This window comes from Bubalus bubalis, chromosome 13 (assembly GCF_019923935.1).
Source record: "Bubalus bubalis isolate 160015118507 breed Murrah chromosome 13, NDDB_SH_1, whole genome shotgun sequence".
Lineage (NCBI taxonomy): Eukaryota > Metazoa > Chordata > Mammalia > Artiodactyla > Bovidae > Bubalus > Bubalus bubalis.
This window is the reverse complement of record NC_059169.1, coordinates 481998-509992: the sequence shown is the minus strand read 5'-3', so window position 1 is coordinate 509992 and position 27995 is coordinate 481998. Positions and strand designations below refer to the sequence as shown.

Genomic DNA, 27995 nt, shown 5'->3' with positions numbered 1-27995 from the left:
GTGTGACGAGCCACGTGTTTTATTTCCTTTCTCAAGATGATTTCCAGCTGAATAAAGTTAGTAGAGATTCAAAGGAAACAATACTACAAAATATATTTAGTTAATTCTTGCCTAATGGATCATTTGAGAGTTAAGTTGTATACAAAGGAGGATAAAATAAGGAACACTGAATCAACAGCTGACGGTTAATATGTAATCAAATATTTAAAAAATCAGGACCAAAGGGCAAAGGTGCCCTCGCTACACAAATACAGGTGCTGAATCCGTAAACTCCTGAGCGATGCTGTTCCCACGGGTGCCTGAAATAAAAGCGCACGCCCGAGATCCTGCACCAGCGTCTTCTCCGCGAGCAGCGCGCGGATACACGCATGGGGTTCACAGGCGGGTCTGTAAACAGAGCCTGAAAGCGCCGAATCGAGGTCAAAGTAGACGAGCTACTTCAATGTAAGAAAGCACGTCAGCTAAAACGCGGATACAAATGTCGGCCACCCGTCCGCCCACCCGCTGCCGCAATGGTTATTTCAGCCCAGGGGTCTCGAGGGTCTTTCTTCTGTAGAAAAGACATCACGCCTGCAGTGCGAACACTTCCTCCACCAGCCAAGCTTGAAGGACCTGGGGGTCCAGGCGGGGGTCCAGGGCCAGCTGAACACTGACCCCCAGCAAGTCCTCGGGGGTCTCTCTGTTCTTTTCTGGGGGGCTGCTGGGAGGACGGTGTTGCCGGCAGTGGGGGCCGTGGGAGGCGGCCCCTCGGGTCACAGGCTTGGGGTGGGGTTGGGGGTTCAGGTCGTGTTTCCACGACTCAAAGGGACGTGACTGGCGGCATCTCAGTGGCCGTTCTGGCCTGTTTAAAAATAGTGACAAACCCCTCCTGCTTCTCGTTTTAAAAAGGGAACACAGAGTGTACACAGCGTTTTTATCTCCTCCGTCTGTCTTTGCCAACCGTTGCCTCAGATCCTTTGTGGACCAAAGTATAAATCAATAAAAAGGATAAATCAGATGGTGCCACCAGGCGCAGTAGGGGGCGGGCACCCCCCAACCCCAGCCGAGGCGCTGGGTCTGAGCAGGTGGGCCTGTGGGAGAAGGGTCAGGCCGGGGCTCTGCTGGGCTCCCCACACCTCTGCTAAGGGGCCTGCAGGGTCTGTAGCTCGGGGGGCTGACCCCAAGCCCAGCGCACGCCTCCTCTGACCCCAGCCCCTGCAGGTGGGCGGCCCCAGGGCCAGTGCCTGCCCAGGCCCCAGCAGGACTCACAGGCCCGCGAATGCTGCTCTGACGGCCGTGGGAGAGATGGGCTGGTGACGGGTCCCGCTCCTCAGCAGGTCCTGAGGGAAAGCGCCCTTGGAGTCACCTGGAAGCAGCACTGGAAACGGCCTTTCACGGCTCTGAGGGTCAGCGTCCAAGGGAGCTGTCTCCCCGTGTCTGTTGGCTCTGGCCAGGCTGGGGGGGCTGGAGCAGCCGTGCCCGGACCCCATGAGGCCTGGACCCCTGACGCCACTCGGGGTCACTTCGGAGGCCTGTACTTGTCGCTGGCCCTGAGGATGGTTGGCCTAAAAGACAGCTCAAAGGACCTCTGGTCACTGAAGCTCTGGGCTCGGTACTTGGCCAGGTGTGGCCTGCGCCGGCTGCGCCCCAGCCCGGGGGCCTCTGGGGGCCCCTCCTGGGCAGGGCCAAGGGGCGCAAGGCTGCTCCCCAGCTTGGGTGTGGGCACTGCAGAGCCTTGTGCTGGCCGGAGGCTGGGGGCCACCGGACTCTGCCCCTTCTGGATGCTGTAGGGTGCCTGGATCTCCCCCTTCCGGGGGCTGGGGGCTGCCGGACTCTGCCCCTCCAAGCTCTGCCCTTTCCTGAGACTGGGGGCCACCCAGCTCCGCCCCTCCTGGATGCTGGAGGGTGCCTGGATCTCCCCCTCCCGGGGGCTGGGGGCTGCCTGGCTCCGCCCCTCCTGGATGCTGAAGGGTGCCTGGATCTCTCTCTCCCTGGAGCTGGGGGCCGCCTGGATCTGCCCCTTCCTGAGACTGGGGGACACCCAGCTCTGCCCCTCCTGGATGCTGAAAGGTGCCTGGATTTCCCCCTCCTGGGGGCTGGGGGCTGCCTGGCTCCGCCCCTCCTGGATGCTGACGGGTGCCTGGATCTCTCTCTCCCTGTAGCTGGGGGCCGCCTGGATCTGCCCCTTCCTGAGACTGGGGGACGCCCAGCTCCGCCCCTCCTGGATGCTGAAAGGTGCCTGGATTTCCCCCTCCCGGGGGCTGGGGGCTGCCGGACTCTGCCCCTCCAAGCTCTGCCCCTTCCTGAGACTGGGGGCCACCCAGCTCCGCCCCTCCTGGATGCTGAAGGGTGCCTGGATCTCCCCCTCCCGGGGGCTGGGGGCTGCCTGGCTCCGCCCCTCCTGGATGCTGGAGGGTGCCTGGCTCTCCCTCTCCTGGGGGCTGGGGGCTGCCTGGCTCCGCCCCTCCTGGATGCTGGAGAGTGCCTGGATCTCTCTCTCCCCGGGGCTGGGGGCCGCCTGGCTCCGCCCCTTCTTAAGACTGGGGGCCACCCAGGTTTGCCCTTTCTGGATGCTGGAGGGTGCCTGGATCTCCCTCTCCTGGGGGCTGGGGGCTGCTGGGCTCTGCCCCTCCTGGATATTGGAGGGTGCCTGGATCTCCCCCTCCCTGGGGCTGGGGGATGCTGGACTCTGCTCCTCTCCCAGTAGCGCTCGGGGGCCCCCCTGACCACCCCTGGGGGCTGGAACCTGGGGTGCCTCGTTTCTGCCCACTGTGAGTGTCACTCCCCCCGAGCCTCTCGCGGGCCGTGCTGAGTTGGGGGGCACCGTCTGGCTCGCCTGGGCCTTTGCTGGGATCGTGGGGCTCCCCGAGGGGGACAGGGCCTGGCTCTCCGCAGTCGGGGCCCTCCACTCCTCCAGGAGACCCCCGGCGTGCCCCGCTTGCTGCCTCCGCGGGAGCTCTGGGCCCTTCCCGGCACGCCTGCCGAGAGCCTCCTCCCGGGGCCTACTCCCAGCCTCCCTGGCCCCTTGCAAGCCGGACCTCTCACCCCGAAGGCCTTCTCCCTTCCTTCCAGAACCATCCCGACTCACAGCCCCTGGGCACCCCTCCTCTCGTCCACGGCGCCTTTCTCCCGTGCCCAGACCAGCCTGCTCTCCTCCCTCCACTTGCCCGGAAGCCTGGAGGTCAGGGTGCTTCGGGGCCGCCCTGTCCCCCCATGGCCCGTCCACTGCTGTGGACGAGGGGCCGGGCTGGCGGGAAGGCCCAGCACCGAGGGGAAGCTGTTCACTGGACGAGGGGCCCGCCCTGCGCGCTGCCTGCTGCTGCTCAGGAAGCTGAGGCCTCGCAGTCCCTGCCCCGTGGCTCCCCTGGGGCACCGGCAGGCCTGGGACTGGAGCTGGGCGCTCCAGGCTGTCCCCCTGAGGCCTCTGCCGCGCGGTGCCGGCGACCCTGCCTCCCGCCTCCACCTTCACTCCGCCTGTGGCCACTCCACCAGTGGCCAGTTCACCCGGAGCTGCCAGGTGGGGCTGGACAGCCAGGGTCGGTGCACCGGGGGCCTCCTGAGGGGGACCGGGCGGGGACCCCAAGGCTGAGCTGTGGCCACCGGGCTGGTGAGCAGCCTCCTCGGCCACGACACCCACGAGACCCGGGCCTGCAGGCCGCCCAGCCCCCCCACCCTCCCGCTGCCCAGCTGCCAAGTTTCTGGGGCTCGGGGCTGGGGGACTCTGGGAGCGGCTGCCCACCGGCTCCCGCCTGGGGGCTCTGACACCGGGCGGTGTCTTTTCATTTGAGGAGGAGGCTCTCTTCTCACCAAGATCACGGCCGGCGCTCCCTGCAGCTATAGGCACGCGCCCAGCTGACTCCAGGCGTGGCGGGGCCCCCCGGGGTCCTTCCTGCTCCCTCGGGGGGCTCCTGTGCACGGGCCTCAGGCTCTCGGGCCTCGTTCCAGCCCCAGCTGGTGCCGCTGGCCACGTGGGGACACGCGTCCCGCTCTTGCTGTTGGGCACCGGTGCTTGCTGGCCGCCGGGTGCACAGCTCGTGTGGCCCCTCTGACGGTTCTCCCAGGCACTGGCGTCGCTGCCTGGCCGTTCCTGCAGTTCTGACGGCCGAGACGGCTCAGAACTCAGGGGGGACGCGTCCTCCCCACGCACGTCCTTGGGCTTCAGGAGCCATTGTAAGGCCCCAGGCCCAGGTCTGGTGTCCTTTCCTCCCAGGGAGCTGTTCTGTGGCTCCGTCGTGGAGACGGCTGCGGGGAGGTCTGGACCGCGGGCAGCAGTACCCTGTGCGGCTGCGAGCCTCGGCTCCGCCCCTGCGCCCTGAGGCGGCGCACCCCGGCTCCTGCTCTCGGCCGTGGGGGAATGTGGGGCGCTTGGGTTTCCCGTCTCACTGACCCCGCTCAGAGGACCCCAGCCTTGGTCTCCTAATGCCCTTTGTGGGGTGGCGGGAGGGGGCGGCATCGTGTGGACCACCGGGAGTCTGACTGTGACCTGTGGGGGCTCCATGGCCGGCTGTGTGCGCCGCGCGGCCTGGGCGGAGGGTGCGGTGAGTGCGGCCAGTGGGGGGATGTGTCCCGGCGCCTTCTCTTCTGGGAAACTCTCCTGGACGGCGAAGAGGGGCTCCGGCACCCAGTCCACACTCGCTGTGTCCATCTCGTCCTCTGAGCTGCACACGGTCAAGGTGACCTCGGGGCCAGCCCCCGCGTGGCCTCCGGAGAGTCCTGGTTGCGACCCCAGGCTTACTCCCCTGGCCCCCTGAGCAGCCCCCTGACCACCTGGGCGGGCTGGGCCCAGCGCGGAGCTCGCAGGCTTGCGGCCAGGATGGGCTTCGCCCCCGGGGGAGGCGGCAGCGGGGGCTGCCGGGGGGACACATTCGGCCTCCACACCTGGGAGCCCTGTCTCCAGGCCGTCCCTGGAAGCTGCGAGCGGGCGTGTGGAGGGCGGCGGGGGCCGCCACCCCGGCTCTCTGCTCTCTCCGGGGGTCTCTGCCGCGTCGGCGGAGGTGCCCGTCTCCCCTCGGGGCGCACGGCCCACGCCCGTGTGGGTTACTCGGGTGCCGTGGGACAGCCAGCTCCGGGGCCCACAGACCACGGTGGCGACGCTGAAGGGCAGCGCGGGCTCGGTGGAGCAGGCCAGAAGGCGGGCGGCCGGCGCGCGGAGGCAGCTGCTGGCCAGGGTGGCCACGCGGAATACGCGCGGCTCCGGCCGGTGCAGCGGCCTCCGCGGTGGGCGCTTCTTCGAGCGCTCCTCCGCGCGCCGCGGCAGGAGTCCGGCCTCCGCGCACAGGCCGCCGCTCTGCGCAAACTTCTCCCGCAGCCTGGCCAGCGCCGCGCTCCGCCCACCCGCCTTCACCTTCGCCTTCGCGGCCAGGCCCCCCGCGGCTGCGGGCGGCTCCGCGGGAGGCTGCTCCGCGGCCTGCTTCTCCTCCGCGGCCAGGAACATCTTCAGGATGCTCTTCACCGAGCTCCTCCCAGCCGGGAGGGCCCGCGGCTTCTCGCGGCCCGGTGGCTCCCTGCCGGGGGCCGGGCGGCCGGCCGCCTCCCCGGCCTTCTCCAGCAGCTTGTGGATGGTGGCGGCCACCAGGCTCCTTCCAGGGCCCTGCTTGTCCTTGAAGATCAGCCGCCCCACCTCGCGGGTCCTCTTGAGGCGGGGCTCGCGGCCGCTGCCCATGAACCTGGCCTGGAGCAGCTGGAAGCGCGTGGGCCGCCGCTGCGCGTCCTGGGGCTCGGGGGCCCGGTTAGCCTTGCCCTCTGCCCTCCGGGCGGCAAGAGGCCCCGGGGCCGCGTCCTCGCGGTCGGTCAGGTAGAGCAGCAGGCTGCTGAGGACGGCGCGCGCCGCCGGGTTGCACGTAACCCGGCCCACCTTCTTTTTCAGGGTTTGGACGTCGATGGGCGTCTTGTTGCTGCAAACCTTGCTGCTCCTGGGGCTGCAGGGAAAGAATGAATCGTCACAGATTTTATCTTCGTTTTTCTAGGGTGAGCCCGTACAACATTTCTTATGGGACGATCCCATTTAAAACACCCCAAGAAGCCCAGGAATGGGGCCTGGGTGCCGAGGGGCTTGGCTTCTAGTCGTCCCTGCTTCTGCTTCAAGAGTCAGGGTCGCCAGGGCCCCTCTGGGCCACTGCGTCCCTGTCTGTTAACTGGCCATTGTTCTGACCCGGCCCTCTGCAGAGCTTGGAGAGAGCGCTTTGGAAAACCTGCTTGCACCTGCGGTCTTCACACTTTCTTCTTCTTTTTTTTTAACGCGGGCCTTCCTTGTTTGAAGCTAAAGGCAAAGGAGAAACGGAAAGATATACCCATTTGAATGCAGAGTTCCAAAGAATAGCAAAGAGAGATAAGAAAGCCTTCCTCAGTGATCAATGCAAAGAAATAGATGAAAACAATAGAATGAGAAAGACTAGAGATCTCTTCAAGAAAATTAGAGATACCAAGGGAACATTTCATGCAAAGATGGGCACAATAAAGGACAGAAGTGGTATGGACCTAACAGAAGCAGAAGATATTAAGAGGTGGCAAGAATACACAGAAGAACTATACCAAAAAGCTGTTCATGACCCAGATAACCACAATGGTGTGTGTGATCACTCACCTAGAGCCGGATATCCTGGAATGTGAAGTCAAGTGGGCCTTAGGAAGCATCACTGTGAACAAAGCTAGTGGAGGTAATGGAATTCCAGTTGAGCTATTTTCAAATCCTAAAAGATGAAGCTGTGAAAGTGCTGCACTCAATGTGCCAGCAAATTTGGAAAACTCAGCAGTGGCCACAGGACTGGAAAAGGTCAGTTTTCGTTCCAATCCCAATCCCAAAGAAATGCTCAAACTACTGCACAATTGCACTCATCTCACATGCTAGTAAAGTAATGCTCAAAATTCTCCAAGCTAGGCTTTAACAGTACATGAACCATGAACTTCCAGATGTTCAAGCTGGATTTAGAAAAGGCAGAGGAACCAGAGATCAAATTGCCAACGTCCGCTGGATCATTAAAAAAGCAAGAGAGTTCCAGAAAAACATCTATTTCTGCTTTATTGACTATGCCAAAGCCTTTGACTCTGTGGATCACAATAAACTGTGGAAAATTCTGAAAGAGATGGGAATACCAGACCACCTGACCTGCCTCCTGAGAAATCTGTATGCAGGTCAAGAAGCAACAGTTAGAACTGGACATGGAACAACAGACTGGTTCCAAATTGGGAAAGGAGTACATTAAGGCTGTATATTTTCACCCTGCTTATTTAACTTGTATGCAGAGCACATCATGCAAAATGCCGGGCTGGATGAAGCACAAGCTGGAATCAAGATTGCCGGGAGAAATAGCAATAACTTCAGATATGCAGATGACACCACCCTTATGGCAGAAAGTGAAGAACTAAAGAACCTCTTGATTAACGTGAAAGAGGAGAGTGAAAAAGTTGGCTTAAAACCCAACATTCAGAAAACTAAGATCATGGCATCTGGTCCCATCACTTCATGACAAATAGATGGGGAAACAATGGAAACAATGACAGACTTTATTTTGGGGGGGGTCCAAAATCACTGCAGATGGTGACTGCAGCCATGAAATTAAAAGATGCTTGCTCCTTGGAAGAAAAGCTACGACCAACCTAGACAGCTGGAGAAGGCAATGGCACCCCACTCCAGTACTCTTGCCTGGAAAATCCCATGGATGGAGGAGCCTGGTAGGCTACAGTCCATGGGGTCGCTAAGAGTCGGACACGACTGAGTGACTTCACTTTGACTTTTCACTTTCATGCATTGGAAGAGGAAATGGCAACCCACTCCAGTGTTCTTGCCTGTATAATCCCATGGACAGAGGAGCCTGGTGGGTTGCCGTCTATGGGGTTGCAGAGTCGGACACGACTGAAGCAACTTAGCAGCGGCAACCTAGACAGCATATTAAAAAGCAGAGACATTACCAACAAAGGTCCGTCTAGTCAAGGCTATGGCTTTTGCAGTGGTCATGTATGGATGTGAGAGGTGGACCATAAAAAAAGCTGAGCACTGAAGAATTGATGCTTTTGAACTGTGGTGTTGGAGAAGACTCTTGAGAGTCCCTTGGGCTGCAAGGAAATCCAACCAGTCTAAAGGAAATCAGTTCTGAATATTCATTGGAAGGACTGATGCTGAAGCTGAAACTCCAATACTTTGGCCACCTGATGTAAAGAACTGACTCATTTGAAAAGACCCTGATGCTGGGAAAGATTGAAGGTAGGAGGAGAAGGGGATGACAGGGGATGAGATGGTTGGATGGCATCACGGACTCCATGACTGACTTAATGAACATGAGTTTGAGTAAACTCCAGGAGTTGGAGATGGACAGGGAGGCCTGGTGTGCTGCAGTCCAAGGGGTCACAAAGAGTCAGATGTGACTGAGTGACTGAATTGGATGAGCTTTGTTTGCATAAGGTAGGAAAAAGCAAAAGGAGTTTCTATTCTGTGGTTCTGTTGGTTCCTCTAACCGCACCGTGCCTTGACACAGCCCCAAGGGGAACGTCCTCAGGTCTGAGACTCTGCCCGCTGTGGACAGTGGGACTCAGGTGCTGGAGGGTCTCACTAGGGTGGGAGTGATGGGGGCGGGGATGATGGAGTGGTGGCCGCAGAGCTGGAGTGGGTGGACTTCGCTGTGCGTCAAGGGAGGAGGGCTGAGGTCACCACGGGGGCCGCCTTCCCGAGCCCCTAAGAAACACTCCCAGAGAAACCCCGAGACTGAAAGGCCTGAGCCCTACCCTGCAGCCCTGTCCCCAAGGACCCTTCACCCCAGCCTGGCCACCTGCAGGCGGTGCCTCTACAGGATTCCTGGGGTGGGGGTCTCAGTCTGACGTCCAGACGGGACACTTTCCCCTGAGCCTGTCCGCTGAGTGCTGCTGAAGCCTCCTCCCTGGTGGGGCCCCAGCCTCTACAGTTGGTCGTTTGGAAAAGACGGCCCAGAATCGCAGCCCAGCCCTCCCCCGCTGGCCGCTCATTCCCGGAGATGATCTGCACAGGGCGAAGATTACTGGGCCGGGACACACGCTAAGTGGCTGACGCTGGGGGCGGCGGGCACAGCCTCGGAAACCAGCACTTCTGAGTCTGCTGGGAGAAGGCTGCGGCGGGAAAGTGCTGGACACACAGCGGGCAGAGACACAGAGGCTGGACGCAAGCCTGCGAACACACTTTCTTTTCGTACTTCTATTATTTTTGCAGAAGCGAGAGCTCTATTTTCAGAAGCTGCACACAAACTTCTCTTAAGGGGCCGTTAGGGGGGCTTCCATAGCGGTGTGACAGCCGTGGGGTCCTCCGTGAGCCGGGCGCACGCCCACTGCCTGGGAGCGGATCTCGGGCTGAGTTGCTCCGGTCCAGGCGGAGGGGGCTGGACGCGTCCGCGGACCTCTCCTGGGAACCCTGTGTTCACCGCGGCGCCGTGAACTCTCACAGAGCGCGTCTCCGCGCGTTCGCCTCGGGCCCCAGGACCCAGAGAGGCTGGTCTCAGGCGCTGGACTTGCGTTTCCGGCAGGTTCCCGGAGCGGACGCAGCTGCCCAGGACCCACCGAGAGAACCTCGTGGAGCGGGGCCTCTCCAGCCTCAGACCCCGACGTAGGGGGCGAGGCTCCTCAACAGGCCAGCCCTGAAGGCACCGAGGCCCGAGTGGGCACAGGGACGGCGGCTGAAAGCAGAGACGGCGGGGCGGGGCGGGGCGGCACCGGCGTCTGAGCTCCGAGCCCGCCGGAGGGGCCGCGCTCTGCGCTTGCGCCTGCCCGCGCCCTCCCGCGGCCCGCCCCCGGCCCCCAGCTCCCAGCCCAGGACCTCTGCAGCCTGCCTATCACAGGGGCCCGCCCAGCGCTGCCCGGAGGACAGCCCCGGGGTGGGCGTGAGCAAGCCCATCCCAGGAGGAGAGCGGAGCACGTTTCTCCGGGGGCCAGTGGAAGCAGTAGGGCCGCAGTAGACATGCCCAGTGTGGTCCTGTCAGGAACTCAGGCTCCCGAGAGGTCACTTGAAACACAGGATCACCAGTCACCGCCGGCGACACTGCGCCCCCCTGGCCAGTGCCGGGCCCCCGCGGCCGTCACAGATGGGCAGGACGCCGGGGTCCTGCACCCGCTCCTTGTCCTAAAAGGCAGCGGCGTCCAGCGCCCGCGGGGCCACGCCCCCGACCAGGGCCCCTGTCCTGCCTGGCCTGGGCCGGCTCCCCGCACGTGGGCGTGTGTTGGGGCAGCGACTGGAGGGCCCCGCCCCCGCGTCCCCCGCTGAGAGAAAGGTTTCCTGGGCACAGGCTGCCTCCAGCCCTGAGGGCCGGATACTATTTCAGGATCTGAGAGTTAAATAGCAGAGTGCTGTGGGGACGCACCCCTCATGCCTAGCGACCACGGCTGCTGTGTGTGTCTGTGTGTGCGTCTGTGTGTGTCTGTGTGTCCGTGTGTCTGTGTGTGTCTCTGTGTCTGTCCGTGTCTCTGTGCATGCCTGTGTGTCTCTATGCGTGTCTGTATCTCTAGGTGTGTCTGTGTGTCTGTGTGTCTCTGTGTGTCTCTAGACATGTCTGTGTGTGTCTGTGTGTCTATCTGTGTGTCTGTGTGTCTATCTGTCTGTCTGTGTGTATCTCTGCCGGTGTCTCTGTGTGTCTGCATGTCGTGAGAGGGAGAGAAGTCCCTGCAGTAAATGGGGTCCAGTGTGAGCACAGTAACAGTGGGTGAAGCTGGGCGAAGGGAACGTGGATTCCTTGAGCTGTTTGCGATTCTGTGCTTGAAGTGCTTGAAAACAAATGGGAAAGGACAGGGAGGAAGAAAAGCCACTGGCTTTGACAAGGGCCTCCAGGGCCCTGAAAGCAGACCACCCCGGGCCAGGGGGACGCGTGAGCCCTGGCGGGGTGGGTGAGGCTCTGGGTCGAGGGTAACCTGCCGCTGCCTGTGCTGCAGGGCTGGCCTGTGGTCAGGCTCTGGCCAGCCCGCGTCTCCTCGCTCGCGTCTGGGGGCCCAACGTCTCCTCGCTCGCATCTTGGGGGACCGGGCCATGTCTCTTCGCTGGCGTCTGGGGGGACCAGCCCGCGTCTCCTTGCTCACGTCTGGGGCCCAGCGTCTCCTCCCTCATGTCTGGGGGGACCGGCCCACGTCTCCTCTCTGGCGTCTGGGGGCCCGTGTCTCCTCGCTGGTGTCTGGGGGGACCAGCCCGCGTCTCCTCGTTCGCGTGTGGGGGCCTGCGTCTCCTTGCTTGCATCTGGGGCCCAGCATCTTCTCGCTTGTGTGTGGGGGCGGGCAGGGGAGAGGAGAAGCCCAAGGAGCTGACGTGGGCTTAGCCTGGCCATCACCTGTCTGCAGCTCGGCCCCGGAACGTAAGCCCCGTCCAGGGAAGCCGAGGCTGAGCGGGTGGCTGGCCGCTGGAGCCCCCGAAAGGCTCAAGGCTGGCTTCCTTCCGCCACACTGGGCGCTCACGTCATATCTACTCCTTCACCGGGAACAGGTCAAGACAGGGGGCGTCTTAACCCAGGTGGTCAGCGCTGCCCCTGTCGCCCCAGGAGTCCCTCACACCTTCGGGGTGAGTCTCGGGGATGGAGTTTTCAAACTCCACTTTTCGGTGGAGCACAAAGTTGGAGGCTTCCTGCTCTGTCAGTTGGCATCTGGTTGGTATTTCCCTCCGTCTGGTCCGGGTGCTGGGTTCATAACTGATGGGGCGGTCAGGGAGGCAGGGGGCTGGGGGTGGGGGTCGGCTTGTTGGAGGGTCCCTCCCTGAAGCTGTGGTGCAGGGTGTGAACCTGTGGTTCTCACACCCACGTCCTGACCGGCCGTGGGGCCGTAACACAGGCGTGCAGTACAAATGCAGGAGGGAAATGGCCACCAAATTCAGGGCAATGGAATTTCAGGCAAGAGCTGAAGAGATGGAGAGTGATGTATCTGTGATGGTCTAGGAAAATGTCCAGAAAAGTGTCAAGTGAAAAACACCCAAAACAAGTCACAGGTAATGTGTGATTCCTATTTGTGCAGAGAAGTCGTGTGTGTGTGTATCACACAAATGCACGTGTGTGGCACCCCGCTTACCCTCACTGTATGTGTGCAGAGCCTTCTGGAAGGACGTGTAGGCACCGTGACCTCTCACCCTGGTGACACCAGTTGGGTGAGGGTCTGAGGGATCCTGGGTCCCACACCCCAATTTATGGACTGGGTTTCTAAAGCTGTGTACGTATCCCCCTTCTAATAAAAATGAAATCAGCAACTATTACATTTTAGAACATCTGAGTACATATGGGATTCTCTTTCCTTTTATGATTTTTTTCTTTTCAAGATTTGCGTTTCCCTGGAATAGGAAAAGGAAGTGGGGGGAACGAATTTCTCTCTAATTTTATGAGCCTGAGAATCACTGTGTTTTAGTTTATAATCAGTCTGTAAGTAGACTCGCTGCCTGACTCCCATGGAGGCGATTAGTTCTCCTGCATCGTCAGGAGAGTGGAGGCCCCACGGCTCCAGCCCAGGGGCTCCCAGTCCCTGGGCACAGGGGCGCGGGCACGCGGCTCTGACGGGAGGGCGGGGCACGTGGCATAGAGGCCACGTGGAAGCCCAACACGTCCTGTGCACCTGGGCCAGGGTCGACTCACCTTAGCCGGCTTCCCTTCCTGGAAGATGACTCTGTTAATCTCCACACCCCCAGCCCTGCCTGCACCCACGCGGCGGGGCACCTGCCCTCCCCCGACTCTGACTGCTGAGTGTCCTGAGCAGCGAGGTTAGTTCGGTGGCTCAGAGCTGCGGCGTGGAGCCCCCGTGTCGCGATGCGCGTGAGGCCACGGGCTTGTCAGCACAGCCAGGGGCCTGCGGGCCCGTGGAGCACCACCCGTGGCCTCGGCTGGAAACACGCCCCGGGTCACCGCGGCCCGGGGCTTGGGGTGAGTGCCGCGCGTGTCTGGAGGGGACACGCCTGACTGCTCCGCAGCAAGCCTTCGCCCCATGGGGACTGCCACCCCATGACGGGCCCGCCAAGCTGGTGAAGCACGTGTTATGTGTCAGCCGCCACCCACTGTTCTGCTCACACTAGCCGCTGCTTCACCAAGGCTGTGGTCAGGGTTATTTTTAACAAGAGCGAGTGTCCTCGGGGAGAAGCCCGACCACAGGGAGCAGGCCCAGCTCTGTCCTCATCTGCGAGCCTGGGGACGGGCGTCCCGTTTCCAGGCGTCCTCGGTTACTTGTTCCCAGAGGGGTTGGTGTTAAGCGCTGATGTGATTAAACACGTGGGCTGGCGGTTAGACGAGCGTGTGGGGCGCCCCGAAGGCTCGGGCTGGGGGCCGCTCTTCCGCCTGGTCTGGACACACTGAGGCGAGGATGCAGACGCAGCGGCTGCCCCCCGGGCCTGGGAACCCAGCGGTGTGTGGGGTGGACAGGCCCCGCTAAGAGCTAGAAAGCGGCCGTGCGGGACGCCCTGCAGCCCGAGGCCGTCCTAGCTGAGCCGTGGCGGTTAGTGCTGTCCAGTCAGTGAGCAGAGAGCGTTAGTTTTGCAACAGAATAAAATACACCGAGTGTCCAAGAGGCCCTTCGTGACCTTGTATTCGGAGGTCTGAGGCTGTTGAACGCAGAGTGACATCAGTAAGGCACGAGGCTCGGCCAGGGCAGGGAGGACACGCTCATCGGACAAACAATGCATTTTACGCAGCAGTTAGGCCCCGGGAACCCGGAGGGCGGGTTAAGACGACACGGGGCTGCGTGTGCCCCGCGGGGAAGGCTTTACTTCTCCTGCGAGGACAGGCGGTGCAGTGCCTCGCCCAGGCGCCTCAGCTCCTCCTGGTGCTCCAGCTCGCGGTACAGGCCCGCGGGGACGGCGTCCAGGCCGTGCAGCAGCCCGAACAGACAGCCGGCGATGGCCCCGGTGGCCCCGCTCTCACCTGGAAGAGGCAGGACCCTCAGAGCTGCCCCGTGGTCCCCGCCCCCAGCCCCGCATCCCCTCACCAGGGGGCTGAGCCGTCTCAGCCTCTGCCCTGACCTCGGCTGTAGCCCAGTGAGGGGGCGGGGTGTCCCCTCCTGCTCCTTGGACGGCTGGACCCCCGGCATGCAGAGGTCTTCCCAGCCCAGGGCCCAGCACTCAGGGGACAGCCTTGAAGGGGTGATGTCCTCACGGTGCCCCCCACCCGCTGACCTCTCCTCCCAGCCTCCTCCTCCCTACCCGCCCGAGGCCCCAGGTCGCTGCCCCTTTCTCCCCTCTGCCTGCCCTGAGAGGTGCCACTGGGCACCCCTGGGCGCTCGGAGAGGCCCCCTGGTGCTGGGGAGGTGGGTGCTCCTCCCAGCAGGAGGCCCGCAGGCGGCCCCTTACCTCCATGGAACATGGCGCGGCAGCACAGCTCCGTCCAGCTGCCCTTGGCTCCCAGGAGGGCGTCGTAGGCGATCATGGGGGCGTCGTGGCCCCGCCGGCCCCCGCGACCCTCAGAGCTCCATTTCCTGTAGGTCTGGGGAAGGCACCACGGGTCAGAGGCCTGGCCCGGGCCATGCCGAGGGCCTCGGGGCACAGTTCCCGGCCCACCCCTGCACTGATGTGACACCCCTGTGTCCAGGCCCCGCCCCCAGCTGCGGGTGGACAGTGGGCAGGAAAGGCCTGCTTCCCAGGGCTCTCACGCCCCAGCCGTCCCGCAGACAAAGGCGGTGAATTCTGTGATGCAGACGGCTGGCAAGGGGCCTGGAATGTTGTGGCCGGGCGTCACTGCGGCCTGCGCGGGGCAGGGGACAAGTGAGGCTGGGCGGGTCGTGGGTGTTTTCTGGGCTGCAGACCAGTCGGTGGACACAGTGGGAGCAACGGTGGCTCAAGCGGCTGGGGCCTCAGGGCAGGTCCCTCTGTCTGGGAGAGAAAACTGATAAGGGGCAGGGGCCAGACACAGCCAGGGAGATGGACATGGGCAGGTCACACTGCTGCACCTTGGCAACAAAGCCAGGTTGGTTGGAGGCAGCAGCGTCTCCAGAACAGTGTGACTGAGTCTTTCTGCATCAGGGGACCCATGAGAGATAAATGAAAGGGCAGTAGGAAGCACTTGAAAAGAAAAGGGCGGATGCGGCTTCTTCCTCCACACCTTCCTGACACCTGGAATACAGGTGTGCTGGCTGGAGCGGAGCAGCCTGTTTGGACTATGAGGCAAGTTCTCAGAATAGCAGAGCAGCCAAACAGGAAGATCCTCAGTTCCTCACTGTAAGAGACTTCTGACCAGCTCTGAATACCCTTTATGTGAGGATAATAAATGTCTGTCTTGGTTAAACTGTAGCTACACAGGCTTTCTCTTGTGTTGCCAATCATGATCCCGGTGATTTCAGCCACTTCAGGGGTTTTCTCAGCATGGGGAATGCCACTGGTTTGCACCAATTTATTCATCCTAGACAACCCTATATCCCTGGTCTTCAGAAGAGATGAAGTGAGATGGACTATTTTTGCACAAATTGTGTTTGTATTCAAGAAGATGAAATGATAAAAGCAGTAGCCATTTCAAACGGGCTTCCTGCATGAAGTTTTCCACAGCCCCCCAAACGCTCCCTCAGCTCACCTCCCTGGTTCCCCACAGGTGGGGGCGGTAGGCAGGACTTGGCCTGGGACCCAGGGCAGTGGCCCCCACTTCTCCCACCCCATCCATCTCGGGCCCAAGAGCCTACTTTTTCCCTCTCCTCTGCGTCGTAGCGGTCGGGAAAGCTGGCCTCGTTCTCCGTGTCCTCGATGATTTTTCTCTCCTCCAGGTAGAACTGCCACTTAGCTTCAAAGTAAAACCAGTGTTCCTGGTACTCTAGACACAAAGAGCGGGAAGCAGGATGTGCCGGCTGTCCAGCCGGGTGCTGTGGGCAGAGGGCCAGAGGCAGAGCCCGGTATTCTAAACACAAAGAGCGGGGAAGCAGGCTGTGCCGGCCGTCCAGCTGGCCGCCGTGGACAGCGACGGGGAGGGCCAGAGGCAGAGCCCGGTATTCTAAACACAAAGAGCAGGAAGCAGGCTGTGCTGGCCGTCTAGCCGGGCGCCATGGGCAGCGATGGGGAGGGCCAGAGGCAGAGCCCGTGCCCCAGCCCAGATGGGCTTGGAGGGGGGCCTGGGGCTTTAGCGATGGCTCCCAAAATTAAAAGATGCTCACATTGTAGCTGCTTTGAGACACTAGCAGGGAAGATGGAGAGGGGAAATGATGCTTGATGATGGGCTGAAGTAAGGCAGCCATCGCAAGATCAAAGTGGCTTCTCATGGAAATTCTGAACATGAGTGTTTTTATTAACTCAATGCTGTGCCTGCAAAGTCAGGAGACAGGACATTCATTGCCCCTAATTAATGGCCTGACATCCAAGCTCCAGAGGCGCTGGTAGCTTTTCTGAATCGTTGTGCAGCTGCATTCGCTCATGGATGATGCTGGGGGTGAGGGGAACCTGCGTCTCAAGAAGCCAGAGAGGGTCCCCACACCAGGCCTCCAGCCCTGCGGCCGGGTGCACGGGCTCATGGATGATGCTGGGGGTGAGGGGACCTACGTCTCAAGAAGCCAGAGAGGGTCTCCACACCAGGCCTCCAGCCCTGCGGCCGGGTGCATGGGCTCATGGATGATGCTGGGGGTGAGGGGAACCTGCGTCTCAAGAAGCCAGAGAGGGTCCCCACACCAGGCCTCCAGCCCTGCGGCCGGGTGCACGGGCTCATGGATGATGCTGGGGGTGAGGGGACCTACGTCTCAAGAAGCCAGAGAGGGTCCCCACACCAGGCCTCCAGCCCTGCGGCCGGGTGCATTGGCTCATGGATGATGCTGGGGGTGAGGGGAACCTGCGTCTCAAGAAGCCAGAGAGGGTCCCCACACCAGGCCTCCAGCCCTGCGGCCGGGTGCATGGGCTCATGGATGATGCTGGGGGTGAGGGGAACCTGCGTCTCAAGAAGCCAGAGAGGGTCCCCACACCAGGCCTCCAGCCCTGTGGCCGGGTGCACGGGCTCATGGATGATGCTGGGGGTGAGGGGACCTACGTCTCAAGAAGCCAGAGAGGGTCCCCACACCAGGCCTCCAGCCCTGCGGCCGGGTGCATTGGCTCATGGATGATGCTGGGGGTGAGGGGAACCTGCGTCTCAAGAAGCCAGAGAGGGTCCCCACACCAGGCCTCCAGCCCTGCGGCCGGGTGCATGGGCTCATGGATGATGCTGGGGGTGAGGGGGGACCTGCGTCTCAAGAACCCAGAGAGGGTCCCCACACCAGGCCTCCAGCCCTGCGGCCGGGTGCATTGGCTCATGGATGATGCTGGGGGTGAGGGGGAACCCGCGTCTCAAGAAGCCAGAGAGGGTCCCCACACCAGGCCTCCAGCCCTGCGTCCGGGTGCATTGGCTCATGGATGATGCTGGGGGTGAGGGGAACCTGTGTCTCAAGAAGCCAGAGAGGGTCCCCACACCAGGCCTCCAGCCCTGCGGCCGGGGGGCATTGGCTCATGGATGATGCTGGGGGTGAGGGGAACCTGCGTCTCAAGAAGCCAGAGAGGGTCCCCACACCAGGCCTCCAGCCCTGCGGCCGGGGGGCATTGGCTCATGGATGATGCTGGGGGTGAGGGGGACCTGCGTCTCAAGAACCCAGAGAGGGTCCCCACACCAGGCCTCCAGACCTGCGGCCGGGTGCATTGGCTCATGGATGATGCTGGGGGTGAGGGGACCTGCGTCTCAAGAAGCCAGAGAGGGTCCCCACACCAGGCCTCCAGCCCTGCGGCCGGGGGGCACCACAGACCACAGACCTGAGGTCCGCCTGTCACACGGAGCCCCCTCCCTCTGGGCCTGGCCACTTCACCCTGTGTGTGGATGGAGCTGCTGGGGGCCGGCTCACCTGCCAGGTGCCGGATGGTCTTCTTGCAGTACTCCTCGGCCAGTGGCACCGTCTGAAGCATGTCTCGCCCCCACTGCTCCAGCCGCTTTCCCTGGACAGCGTATGACGCAAAGAGGGCAGTGCACAGGGACCCAAGGAAGCCTGGGATGCGGGACAGAGGCCAGGATGGACCCCATGCCCGCCCGCTGGGGCCACACTCGGGACACAGGCCAGGATGGACCCCCGCCTGCTGGGGCCTCGCTCGGGACAGAGGCCAGGATGGACTCCCGCCTGCCAGGGCCACACTCGGGACAGAGGCCCCAGGATGGAACCCCCGCCCGCCGGGGCCACGCTCGGGACAGAGGCCAGGATGGACCCCCTGTCCACTGGGGCCATGCTTGGGACAGAAGCCAGGATGGACCCCCCGTCCATCCGCTGGGGCCACGCTCGGGACAGAGGCCCAGGATGGACCACCCCACCCCTGCCCACCAGGGCCATGCTCGGGACAGAGGCCAGGATGGACCCCCGGCCCACCGGGGCCATGCTTGGGACAGAGGCCCAGAATGGACCCCCCTGTCAGCCTGCCGGGGCCACGCTCGGGACAGAGGCCCAGGATGGACACCCCCCACCCCTGCCCACCAGGGCCACGCTCAGGACAGAGGCCAGGATGGACCCCCTGTCAGTCCACCAGGGCCACGCTCGGGACAGAGGCCCAGGATGAACCCCCTGCCCCTGCCCACCAGGGCCACGCTCAGGACAGAGGCAGGATGGATGCCCCACCCCCCGCTGGGGCACACTCCAGAGCGTGGCTCCCGGGCACCCCGAGCCCCGCCCGCCGCCCCCGCGCCGTCACCTGTGGGGTGGTTGTGCGTCATCCTGCCGCACTCCACGCTGACCTCCACCAGCGTCTCCAGCCGCTCCGGCTGCCAGTACCGCATCCCCACGCACATCGCCTTGGTGGCAGCGCCGAACCCCGAGCCTGCGTGGGGAACCCGCGTTCAGACCTCTGCCTGCAACCCCGCCTAACCTGGACGTGCACAGCGGTCTGTGCCCACGCTTATCAGTGTCGGTGACTCAGAGACAGGGACCCCGCCCACATTCCTGACAAAGATGAGAGACGAAAGAAATTGCATAGGGGCACGTGTTGGAACAGACGCAGCCACGAAAGAGGCTCTCAGCTGGGGTGGGGACCGCTCCCAGTGTGCCCCGGCTGGGAAACGCAGGAGCCAGAACCGCCCACGGTGCACGCCCAGCCATGTCTGCCCCCTTCCTAAAAGCTGCTTCCCTGAGCTACAGCTGACGGACAACCGGCCACGTGTATTTAACAAATGCATGTTGTCTTACATGATACTCCCCGGAAACCGGTACCCAAGGAAAAACTGCACACGCATCTGTCACCCCAAAGTGTGCCTCTGCCCCCTTCAGAAACGTATACAAACAGAGTCATGTAGAAAGTAGCCTTTTTTGCCTGGCTCCCTTCACGCAGCGTAACTGCTGAGACTTGTCTGCGCTGTGTGTCCGTAGCTGGGCTCCACCGTGTGGGTGGAGGGACCTCAGCTGGTTGGTCCACTTCCAGCTGATGCACGATTGAGTTGTCTCCAGTCTGAGGCTAATACAAATAAAGGTGCTATGAGCATTGATGACCAAGTCTCGTGCGGATGGGCGCTTTCTCTTCTCTTGGGTAAACATCTCTGAGAGGAACGCTGAGCTCATACATCGCATGAATGTTCAGCATTGTGAGAAACTGCGGAACCAGGTTCTGAAGTGGCCACACCGCTGCACACCCCCCACCCTGGAATCTCCGCCACATCCGGACACCGCTGCCAACGCAAGCTCGCCCGTGAGGTTGGGGGTGAGCCCGTGAGTTTGGGGGTGAGCCCGTGAGGTCGGGGGTGAGCCCGTGAAGTTGGGGGTGAGCCCGTGAGGTCGGGGGTGAGCCCGTGAAGTTGGGGGTGAGCCCGTGAGGTCGGGGGTGAGCCCGTGAAGTTGGGGGTGAGCCCGTGAGGTTTGGGGTGAGCCCGTGAAGTTGGGGGTGAGCCTGTGAGGTTGGTGGTGAGCCTATGAGGTTGGGAGTGAACCCGTGAAGTTCAGGGTGAGCCTATGAGGTTGGGGTGAGCCCGTGAAGTTGGGGGTGAGCCTATGAGGTTGGGAGTGAACCCGTGAAGTTGAGGGTGAGCCTGTGAGGTTGGAGTGAGCCTGTGAGGTTGGGGTGAGCCCATGAGGTTGGGGGTGAGCCTGTGAGGTTGGGGTGAGCTCATGAGGTTGGGGGTGAGCCTGTGAGGTTGGAGTGAGCCAGTGAAGTTGGGGGTGAGCCTGTGAAGTTGAGGGTGAGCCAATGAGGTTGGGGGTGAGCCCGTGAAGTTGGGGGTGAGTCTGTGAGGTTGGGGGTGAGCCCTGAGGTTAGAGGTGAGCCTGTGAGATTGGGAGTGAACCCGTGAAGTTGAGGGTGAGCCCGTGAGGTTAGGGTGAACCTGTGAAGTTGGGGGTGAGCCTATGAGGTTAGGGTGAGCCCGTGAGGTTGGGGGTGAGCCCATGAGGTTGGGGGTGAGCCCGTGAGATTGGGGGTGAGCCCGTGAGGTTGGGGGTGAGCCCGTGAGATTGGGGGTGAACCCGTGAGGTTGGGGGTGAGCCCATGAGGTTGGGGGTGAGCCTGTGAGGTTGGGGGTGAGCCCGTGAGGTTGGGGGTGAGCCTGTGAGATTGGGGGTGAACCCTTGAGGTTGGGGGTGAGCCCATGAGGTTGGGGGTGAGCCCGTGAGGTTGGGGGTGAGCCCGTGAGGTTGGGGGTGAACCCTTGAGGTTGGGGGTGAGCCCGTGAGATTGGGGGTGAGCCCGTGAGGTTGGGGGTGAGCCCGTGAGATTGGGGGTGAACCCGTGAGGTTGGGGGTGAGCCCATGAGGTTGGGGGTGAGCCTGTGAGGTTGGGGGTGAGCCTGTGAGGTTGGGGTGAGCCTGTGAAGTTGGGGGTGAGCCCGTGAGGTTGGAGGTGAGCCCGTGAATTTGGGGGTGAGCCTGTGAAGTTGGGGGTGAGCCCGTGAGGTTGGGGCTGAGCCTATGAGGTTGGGAGTGAACCCGTGAAGTTGAGGGTGAGCCTATGAGGTTGGGGGTGAGCCCGTGAGGTTGGGGGTGAGCCCGTGAATTTGGGGGTGAGCCTGTGAGGTTGGGGGTGAGCCCATGAGGTTGGGGGTGAACCCGTGAAGTTGGGGGTGAGCCTGTGAGGTTGGGGGTGAGCCCTGAGGTTAGAGGTGAGCCTGTGAGATTGGGAGTGAACCCGTGTAGTTGGGGGTGAGCCCGTGAGGTTAGGGTGAACCTGTGAAGTTGGGGGTGAGCCCGTGAGGTTAGGGTGAGCCCGTGAGGTTGGGGGTGAGCCCATGAGGTTGGGGGTGAGCCCGTGAGATTGGGGGTGAGCCCGTGAGGTTGGGGGTGAGCCCGTGAGATTGGGGGTGAACCCGTGAGGTTGGGGCTGAGCCCGTGAGGTTGGGGGTGAGCCCGTGAGATTGGGGGTGAGCCCGTGAGGTTGGGGGTGAGCCTGTGAGATTGGGGGTGAACCCTTGAGGTTGGGGGTGAGCCCGTGAGGTTGGGGGTGAGCCCGTGAGGTTGGGGGTGAGCCTGTGAGGTTGGGGGTGAGCCTGTGAGGTTGGGGTGAGCCTGTGAAGTTGGGGGTGAGCCCGTGAGGTTGGAGGTGAGCCCGTGAATTTGGGGGTGAGCCTGTGAGGTTGGGGGTGAGCCCGTGAGGTTGGGGGTGAGCCTATGAGGTTGGGAGTGAACCCGTGAAGTTGAGGGTGAGCCTATGAGGTTGGGGGTGAGCCCGTGAGGTTGGGGGTGAGCCCGTGAATTTGGGGGTGAGCCTGTGAGGTTGGGGGTGAGCCCATGAGGTTGGGGGTGAGGCTATGAGGTTGGGAGTGAACCCATGAAGTCGGCAGCCTCCCTGTGAGCACGCTGGGCCTGCGTTCCCATCATCATTTCCTTCACAGATGAAATGTTGCCCGCGTGGCCTGTGCAGGTGGTCAGGACGTGCGGGCGTCTCTCCCCGGCACCCTCGGGCATGGACTCCTCCGCTCCACCCACAGAGGCTGCTCAGGCCTCGCTGCTCTGGGCGTCGGTCTGACTGGGTTTCTCTGCACCCGGAGGTTGCTTCCGGTGGAACCCGCCGCCCTCACCTTGGCGGTCCGCACGGGAGGCGCGCTCCGTCTTTGTTGACAGTTCTGAGTGATTTGATGGCTGTGGGTCTTGTTGGAGGTTTTTGTTTGTTTCTTATGCTTGGAATTTATTGAGTTTCTGGGCCATGTGCGTTCACATCTTTTAAAATCTACTTTGGACAATTCTGGCAACTGTTTCTCCACATCGTTTCTATTCTCCCTCCTCTTTTAAGGACCCAGTGCTCCGACCTGTCCCATGGCTCCCTGATGCCCCTCCATGGACGGAGGAGCCTGGTGGGCTACAGTCCATGGGGTCACAAAGAGTCGGACATGACTAAGCGACTTCACTTTCACTTTTCTTTTCTATACTTTTGAAAAGTTAAGTAGGGACATGTAGGTACACAAAAGACCTACATCTCAGTTCTAGAGAAAACACTGCAATGTCTGAGTGAAACTCACTGACTGAGATACACAGCAGATTAGACATTTCAGAAAAAAGATGAGTGAGTTTGAAAGGCAGAGCGATAAAAACTGTCCACATAAAACTGGGACATAAAAACCCGGACACACAGAGAAGAAAGAACCTGAAAACTTGACTTCACATTCAGTGATCACAACATCGTGATTATCTTGGTCGTGAAGATCTTTTTTGTACAGTTCTTCTGTGTATTCTTGCCATCTGTTCTTAATATCTTCTGCTTCTGTTAGGTCCATGCCATTTCTGTCCTTTATCGAGCCGAAGAATTGATGCTTTTGAACTGTGGTGTTGGAGAAGACTCTTGAGAGTCCCTTGGACTGCAAGGAGATCCAACCAGTCCATTCTGAAGGAGATCAGCCCTGGGATTTCTTTGGAAGGAATGATGCTAAAGCTGAAACTCCAGTACTTTGGCCACCTCATGCGAAGAGTCGACTCATTGGAAAAGACTCTGATGCTGGGAGGGATTGGGGGCAAGAGGAGAAGGGGACGACAGAGGATGAGATGGCTGGATGGCATCACTGACTTGATGGACGTGAGTCTGAGTGAACTCTGGGAGTTGGTGATGGACAGGGAGGCCTGGCGTGCTGCGATTCATGGGGTCGCGAAGAGTCAGACACGACTGAGTGACTGATCTAATCTGATCTGATCTTTGACTTGATGGTATCCTTCAGCATCAACCCAGAGGTTGGGCCTGCCCTTGCTGTGAGCCCAGAGGTCGGGTCCAGGACCCCAGCAGCAGAGCCCTAGGGGCAGAGGCTGCCTGCCAACATCACCCCAGATGGGATCATCATGGACACAGACATTTGTTTTGGCTAAGAGCACACATTTAAAAGGGAAGCAGTGGGAGATTATCCTTAAGGCAAACCAGGGGTGGTGACTGAGATGCCTGCATCCCCGGTTGGTGCCCAGGTGGGGCTGGATGCCCGGGGGTCCTGTTGGGGGTGACGAGCCGGGCCGTGTCCCAGAGGCCCTCTGGCCCCGCCTCCTCAGAGGAAGAGGGAAGCCCCTGACCTTTCTCGTTGAACGGCGTGTGCCATGCTAGGAGGTAGTTGTCTGGCTTCAGCTGGGAGCAGCCCTCCAGGGTGGCTGGGTCTGCCCGCTGCTCCGGGAGCTTCTCCAGGACATCCACGTAGCGCCGCACCATCTCACGGTAGAGGTCATCCAGGCACCAGAAGTCTGGGGAGGAAGGGAGGATCAGATGAGCCCCAGCACGCGGCCCGCCCCCACCACAGGAGGGAGGCCCTGGGACCGGCTCCCCAGAGAGACCTGACTGCAGACACAGTGCGCTTTGGATTTCATCTCATTTCAGAGGCTGCGGTTTCTCGTTGTTACACACAAGAGTCTAGGAAGACCTGGGGTCTTCATGCACAGCGATGGCTCTGTCCACGAGGGGCCTGCTGGGCCGACACCCACCTGCTCTGTGGCCCTCAGTGTCCCCTGTCCAGGGTGCCAAGAGCCGCTCTCCCAGCCCAGCTGCCTGCTCCCCGCTCCAGCCAAACAGCCACGCCCCCCCACACCATCCCCATCATCCCCACCACGACCCCTTGGGAAGGCGGTCTGGGGACGTGTCCTTGGAGTGTGTCCTTGGAGATCTCAGGGTGCCAGGATGGGGTGCCAGGCACAGAGGGCTTGCTGACCGGTGTCCAGATGTCCTCACGCGCCCCCACTGCAGGGTCAGGCCCCTGTCTGCCTGCTGTAGGCTTAGCGAGGGATCGTGAATGGGTTTTCATCACAACTGGGCATTTCTGCCATTAAGTGAGTCCACAACGTGGTGGACAGAGACCACACACCCTCCAAAGCTGGGGCCCAGGGGCCTGGTCACACGAGAGCAGATGGGATGGAGCAGGCAGAGGGCGTGCCTGCCAGCGAGGCTGACGGCACCGGGCCCTGTCTGTGCAGGGCTGCGTGCAGCCCTCCCGGTGAAGCCCCGTCTCTGGGGGCCATGGGGGTGGAGAAGGACGTTGCCCCCCTCCTGCCCACCCTGGACACAGAGCTGGCAGCGGAGCATGGTTGGCACAAAACCCAGGTTGCCTCCGGCCCTGGTGCAGGCGGGCAGGGCAGACGCCCGAGTCCAGGCAGGGTGGGGGTGCACCGCGGGTCCCAGCGCTGCTCTGGGAGCTGTGCTGCGGGTGGAGCGGCTCCTGTCCACCCCCACCTCTCAGCAGTGGGGCAGAGGCCTGGTGCCGTCTGGCCGCTGTTTCGACTCTGGGCCACGCCATGTTGCCTCAGTTCTGAGCCAGGCGGGGGTGTGGTGGGGTCCGGGCTGGGGGGTGTGAATTCCGTCTGGCCCATGGACAGTGACGCCAGGTGACACTGGGTAACCCTGGCGACATCGGGTGACAGCAGGTGGTGCTGGGTGGCCCTGGCCAGGGAGGGGCAAGACCAGGCTCTCTGTCACCTCCTCTACCGTCTCAGTCCAAGGAGAATAAGCCTGGCCCTTCCAGGTCCCCTAAAATGAGTCATTTTATTCTGGAATCACTTCTTTTTGAAGAGACAAAAGTTCTTTAAAAGCAAAACGGCAGCAAAATCCTGGAGCTGATACCAAATTCAGAGCCACAGAGCCTCGCGCCCTCTGGCCCGAGCTCCTCTGCGAGCTGACGCGGCCATTGAACTCACTTCTCTGTCTCCCCCACTAGACAGATCCACCTACAAAGCCCCCTGTGAGCCTCCTGGCTGAAGTCATGATGGAGCGAAGGCAGGAGACCCATCTGGATCACTTGGTAATACCGACGTTTCAAATGCCGCCACAGGCAGCATGGGGGAGAGGATCGTGGGGCCGGGACTTCTCTCCACTCTGCGGGGCCCGCCGGCCCTGCGGGGCCCTGGACGCCACTCTCCACTCAGCGCCCACTTCTGTTCAGCACTGCCTGTCTCAGAGGCATGGCAGAGTGGGTATGGCTGGGCGCACCCGCCGCTCCGCAGGGCCCAGCCCACAGCCACACGCCTGGGGCAGCGAGCCCTACCTGCCTTTGGAAATCATGTGAAGAGCCACGGTCTGTCGGGCCCCTGAAACAGCGCAGGTCCTGCAGCCCTGGGTTGGGTCAGGGCTCCAGAGGCAGGCCGAGGCTGTCAGGCTTCTGTCTGCACTTGCTGGGCAGCACTGGGCTGATGACGTAGCTCCTCTGTGTCAGCTCCTTTATGTGTAATCCGCTGTAATAAAGTTGACCTGAAGGGTGACGTGAGGATCGATGATAACACTCATGGTGAGACAGGCCCACAGTCAGGGTCCACTGGCGCCGTGATGCACGTGGCTCAGTCAGTCCACTCAGTCGTGTCTGACTCTTTGCGACCCCATGGACTGCAGCACGCCAGGCCTCCCTGTCCATCACCAACTCCTGGAGCTTGCTCAAACTCATGTCCATTGAGTCAGTGATGCCATCCAACCATCTCATCCTCTGTCGTCCCCTTCTCCTCCTGCCCTGTCTTTCCCAGCATCAGGGTCTTTTCAAATGAGTCAGCTCTTCACATCAGGTGGCCAAGGTATTGGAGCTTCAGCTTCAGCATCAGTCCTTCCAATGAACACTCAGGACTGATCTCCTTTAGAATGGACTGGTTGGATCTCCCTGCAGTCCAAGGGACTCTCAAGAGTCTTCTCCAGCACTACAGTTCAAAAGCATCAATTCTTCGGCGCTCAGCTTTCTTCACAGTCCAACTCTCACATCCATACATGACCACTGGAAAAACCATAGCCTCGACTGGACGGACCTTTGTTGGCAAAGTAATGTCTCTGTCTCTGCTTTTTAATATGCTGTCTAGGTTGGTCATAGCTTTCCTTCCAAGGAGCAAGTATCTTTTAATTTCATGGCTGCAGTCACCATCTGCAGTGATTTTGGAGCCCCCCCGCCAAATAAAGCCTGTCACTGGTTCCATTGTTTCCCCATCTATTTGCCATGCCCCTTACACAAGCTACAGTTTGTTATTAAAGAAAAAAGTTGGGCTGTTTGAAAACTAAACTTAGATGTTTTGAGAGTGAAAACAATTTCTGGGGCACAGACTTGCCCGAGTGCATCATGGTCACCCGTGGGCCAGAGGGCATGTGTCCAGAGGTGCCCGCGTCCAGCTGCGCCCGAGCCCATCAGAACTGGGCCTGCTACCAATGTGCTCCGGATCCACACGCTTCACCCGGGCGGATTCCGCCCTATTCCTGCCAAGGGGATGTGACTTGCTCCAACCCGGGGGAGCACGTTCTTGACAGCAGCCACGGCAGGGAGTCCTGGGACCACAGTGCAGGCTGGAGGCATGCCGGGGACTCTGCCAGGTGGGCACCAGAGGAGGGCCCGGGGATGGGACACGGAGGGGCCTGGGGCCTTCCCAGAGATGGCCCGGAAGCCCCACAATTACACCCTGCCCCCCCCGCCCCACCCCGGATCTCAGAGTCTGCAGACTCAGGACGGCTTGTCAGGCCAACCTGCTGTGACGCTATCTTATCTGAGGCTCCGTCCTCCGCCTGCTATTTGGAGCCGACGGCATTCCTGTGCCGTGACATCCGGGCTAAACCCGGCTCCTGCGCGGCTGGCGGGTGAGCACTCGGTGACACACACATTCCAGCCACTCAGAGCCGCCTCAGGTTCTAATTTTGCAGTGGCGCACTCACCCTCTGACAGGTTTTCAACAGCAATTGTAAGGAGACTGTGCCCCACCCAGACGCCCGCTGCTTTTCCGAAATTCAGTAAAAACGTGTTCCTGAAATCAACCTGCTACTTAGGGAAGCTCTGTTTCCCCCAAATCCAACCACTTCATGGCATTTTCATAGGATAACCTACAGCAACTCTCCAGGCTAAACCCTGTTTGGCAGACGGCATTTTAACCACAACTCATCGGGATTTAGAAGCAACTCCCCCCAAATATCATCTTAATCAGCGCAACTGCAAACTGGCTTATTATTTTATATATTTTTTGAAATAAATTCAGAAGCAAGCTAACTATTCACAGTGAGAAGTTGAGGTTTCCTCCCAAATGGGCCCAAAGTGAGCCCTCTGATTGCATTTAACTCTGAATAACAGGCTTTGCCGAGTGAATGTTTACAAACACGATGGAAAGTCTTGGCTTAAGAACCCGAGTCTGCAGGTGAGCAGAGTAAAGTGACACTGTCGCCCAAGAGGCTGTCTTGGAACGCAGTGGAGGCGCACCCCGTCTGCTGGGGACCCCATGTGACGAGCCGGTCTTGGCCGCAGCAGCAAGCGACCCCCGGGCTCTGGGCCCCTCACCTCGGGATCCCCCCACCACCCCCGCCCCCGGGGCAGAGCCTCACCTGTGATGAGGGCCCCCGCTGTCGACATGTGCATGATGGTGTTGTCGCTCACCGGCCACGTCTCCGGCGAGAGCACGAGGTGGTCCAGCCCACCTCCCTTCCCCATCTCCTCCTGGACCCTGGTGCCCAAGCTGCTGCTCTCCCTGGCAGCGTGCCCGAACCCCAGCGCGTCCCCGACGGCCCCCAGCAGCATCGCAGCCTGAAACTTCTCCATATCTGCCCCTGGCTGCGGGCGGCCGACGTGCTGCTCTGCCTTTAGTCGGCCCTGCTGACCTCCGGGCTGCTCATTGTGCCGCTGTCAGGAGCCTCCCGAGGGGCAGGCGCTCCTCCTCTGTCTCTGCAGGTGGCACCAATGAGAACACCGTCTGGACTGCAGCTCACAGCCTCCCCCAGCCACGTGGGGCAGCAGCGTCTGTCCACAGGGTCGGGACTGAGCTGG

General features: G+C 61.2%; 1 protein-coding gene across 4 annotated transcripts; it reads right to left on the bottom strand.

The window, feature by feature from the left end:
* Positions 1–3: 3 nt before the first annotated feature.
* ADPRHL1 (ADP-ribosylhydrolase like 1) lies at positions 4–27995 on the bottom strand. 4 transcript variants are annotated; one of them, XM_025262542.2, is made up of 8 exons: positions 27557–27995; positions 23317–23481; positions 18545–18670; positions 17713–17853; positions 15550–15761; positions 14231–14363; positions 13652–13805; positions 4–5897 (listed from the first exon to the last, which is right to left on the bottom strand). In XM_025262542.2, exons 1-8 carry the CDS (start codon positions 27768–27770, stop codon positions 1499–1501), a joined length of 5544 nt encoding a protein of 1847 aa, XP_025118327.2. In that variant the 5' UTR covers positions 27771–27995; the 3' UTR covers positions 4–1498. The 4 variants fall into 4 exon arrangements, with proteins under 4 accessions (XP_025118327.2, XP_025118329.2, XP_025118328.2 ...); XM_025262544.2 differs by having other exon boundaries at positions 15550–15647; XM_025262543.2 differs by having other exon boundaries at positions 15550–15677; positions 27557–27986.

Excerpts from the sequence above, each read along its gene's own strand:
- ADPRHL1 (XM_025262542.2), bottom strand. The coding sequence starts at position 27,770 with ATGGAGAAGTTTCAGGCTGCGATGCTGCTGGGGGCCGTCGGGGACGCG. Across the intron at positions 23,482-27,556 it reads AGCGGGGGCCCTCATCACAG|ACTTCTGGTGCCTGGATGAC; the intron begins GTGAGGCTCTGC and ends CTTCCTCCCCAG. Across the intron at positions 14,364-15,549 it reads ACGCAGAGGAGAGGGAAAAA|ACCTACAGGAAATGGAGCTC; the intron begins GTAGGCTCTTGG and ends TGCCTTCCCCAG.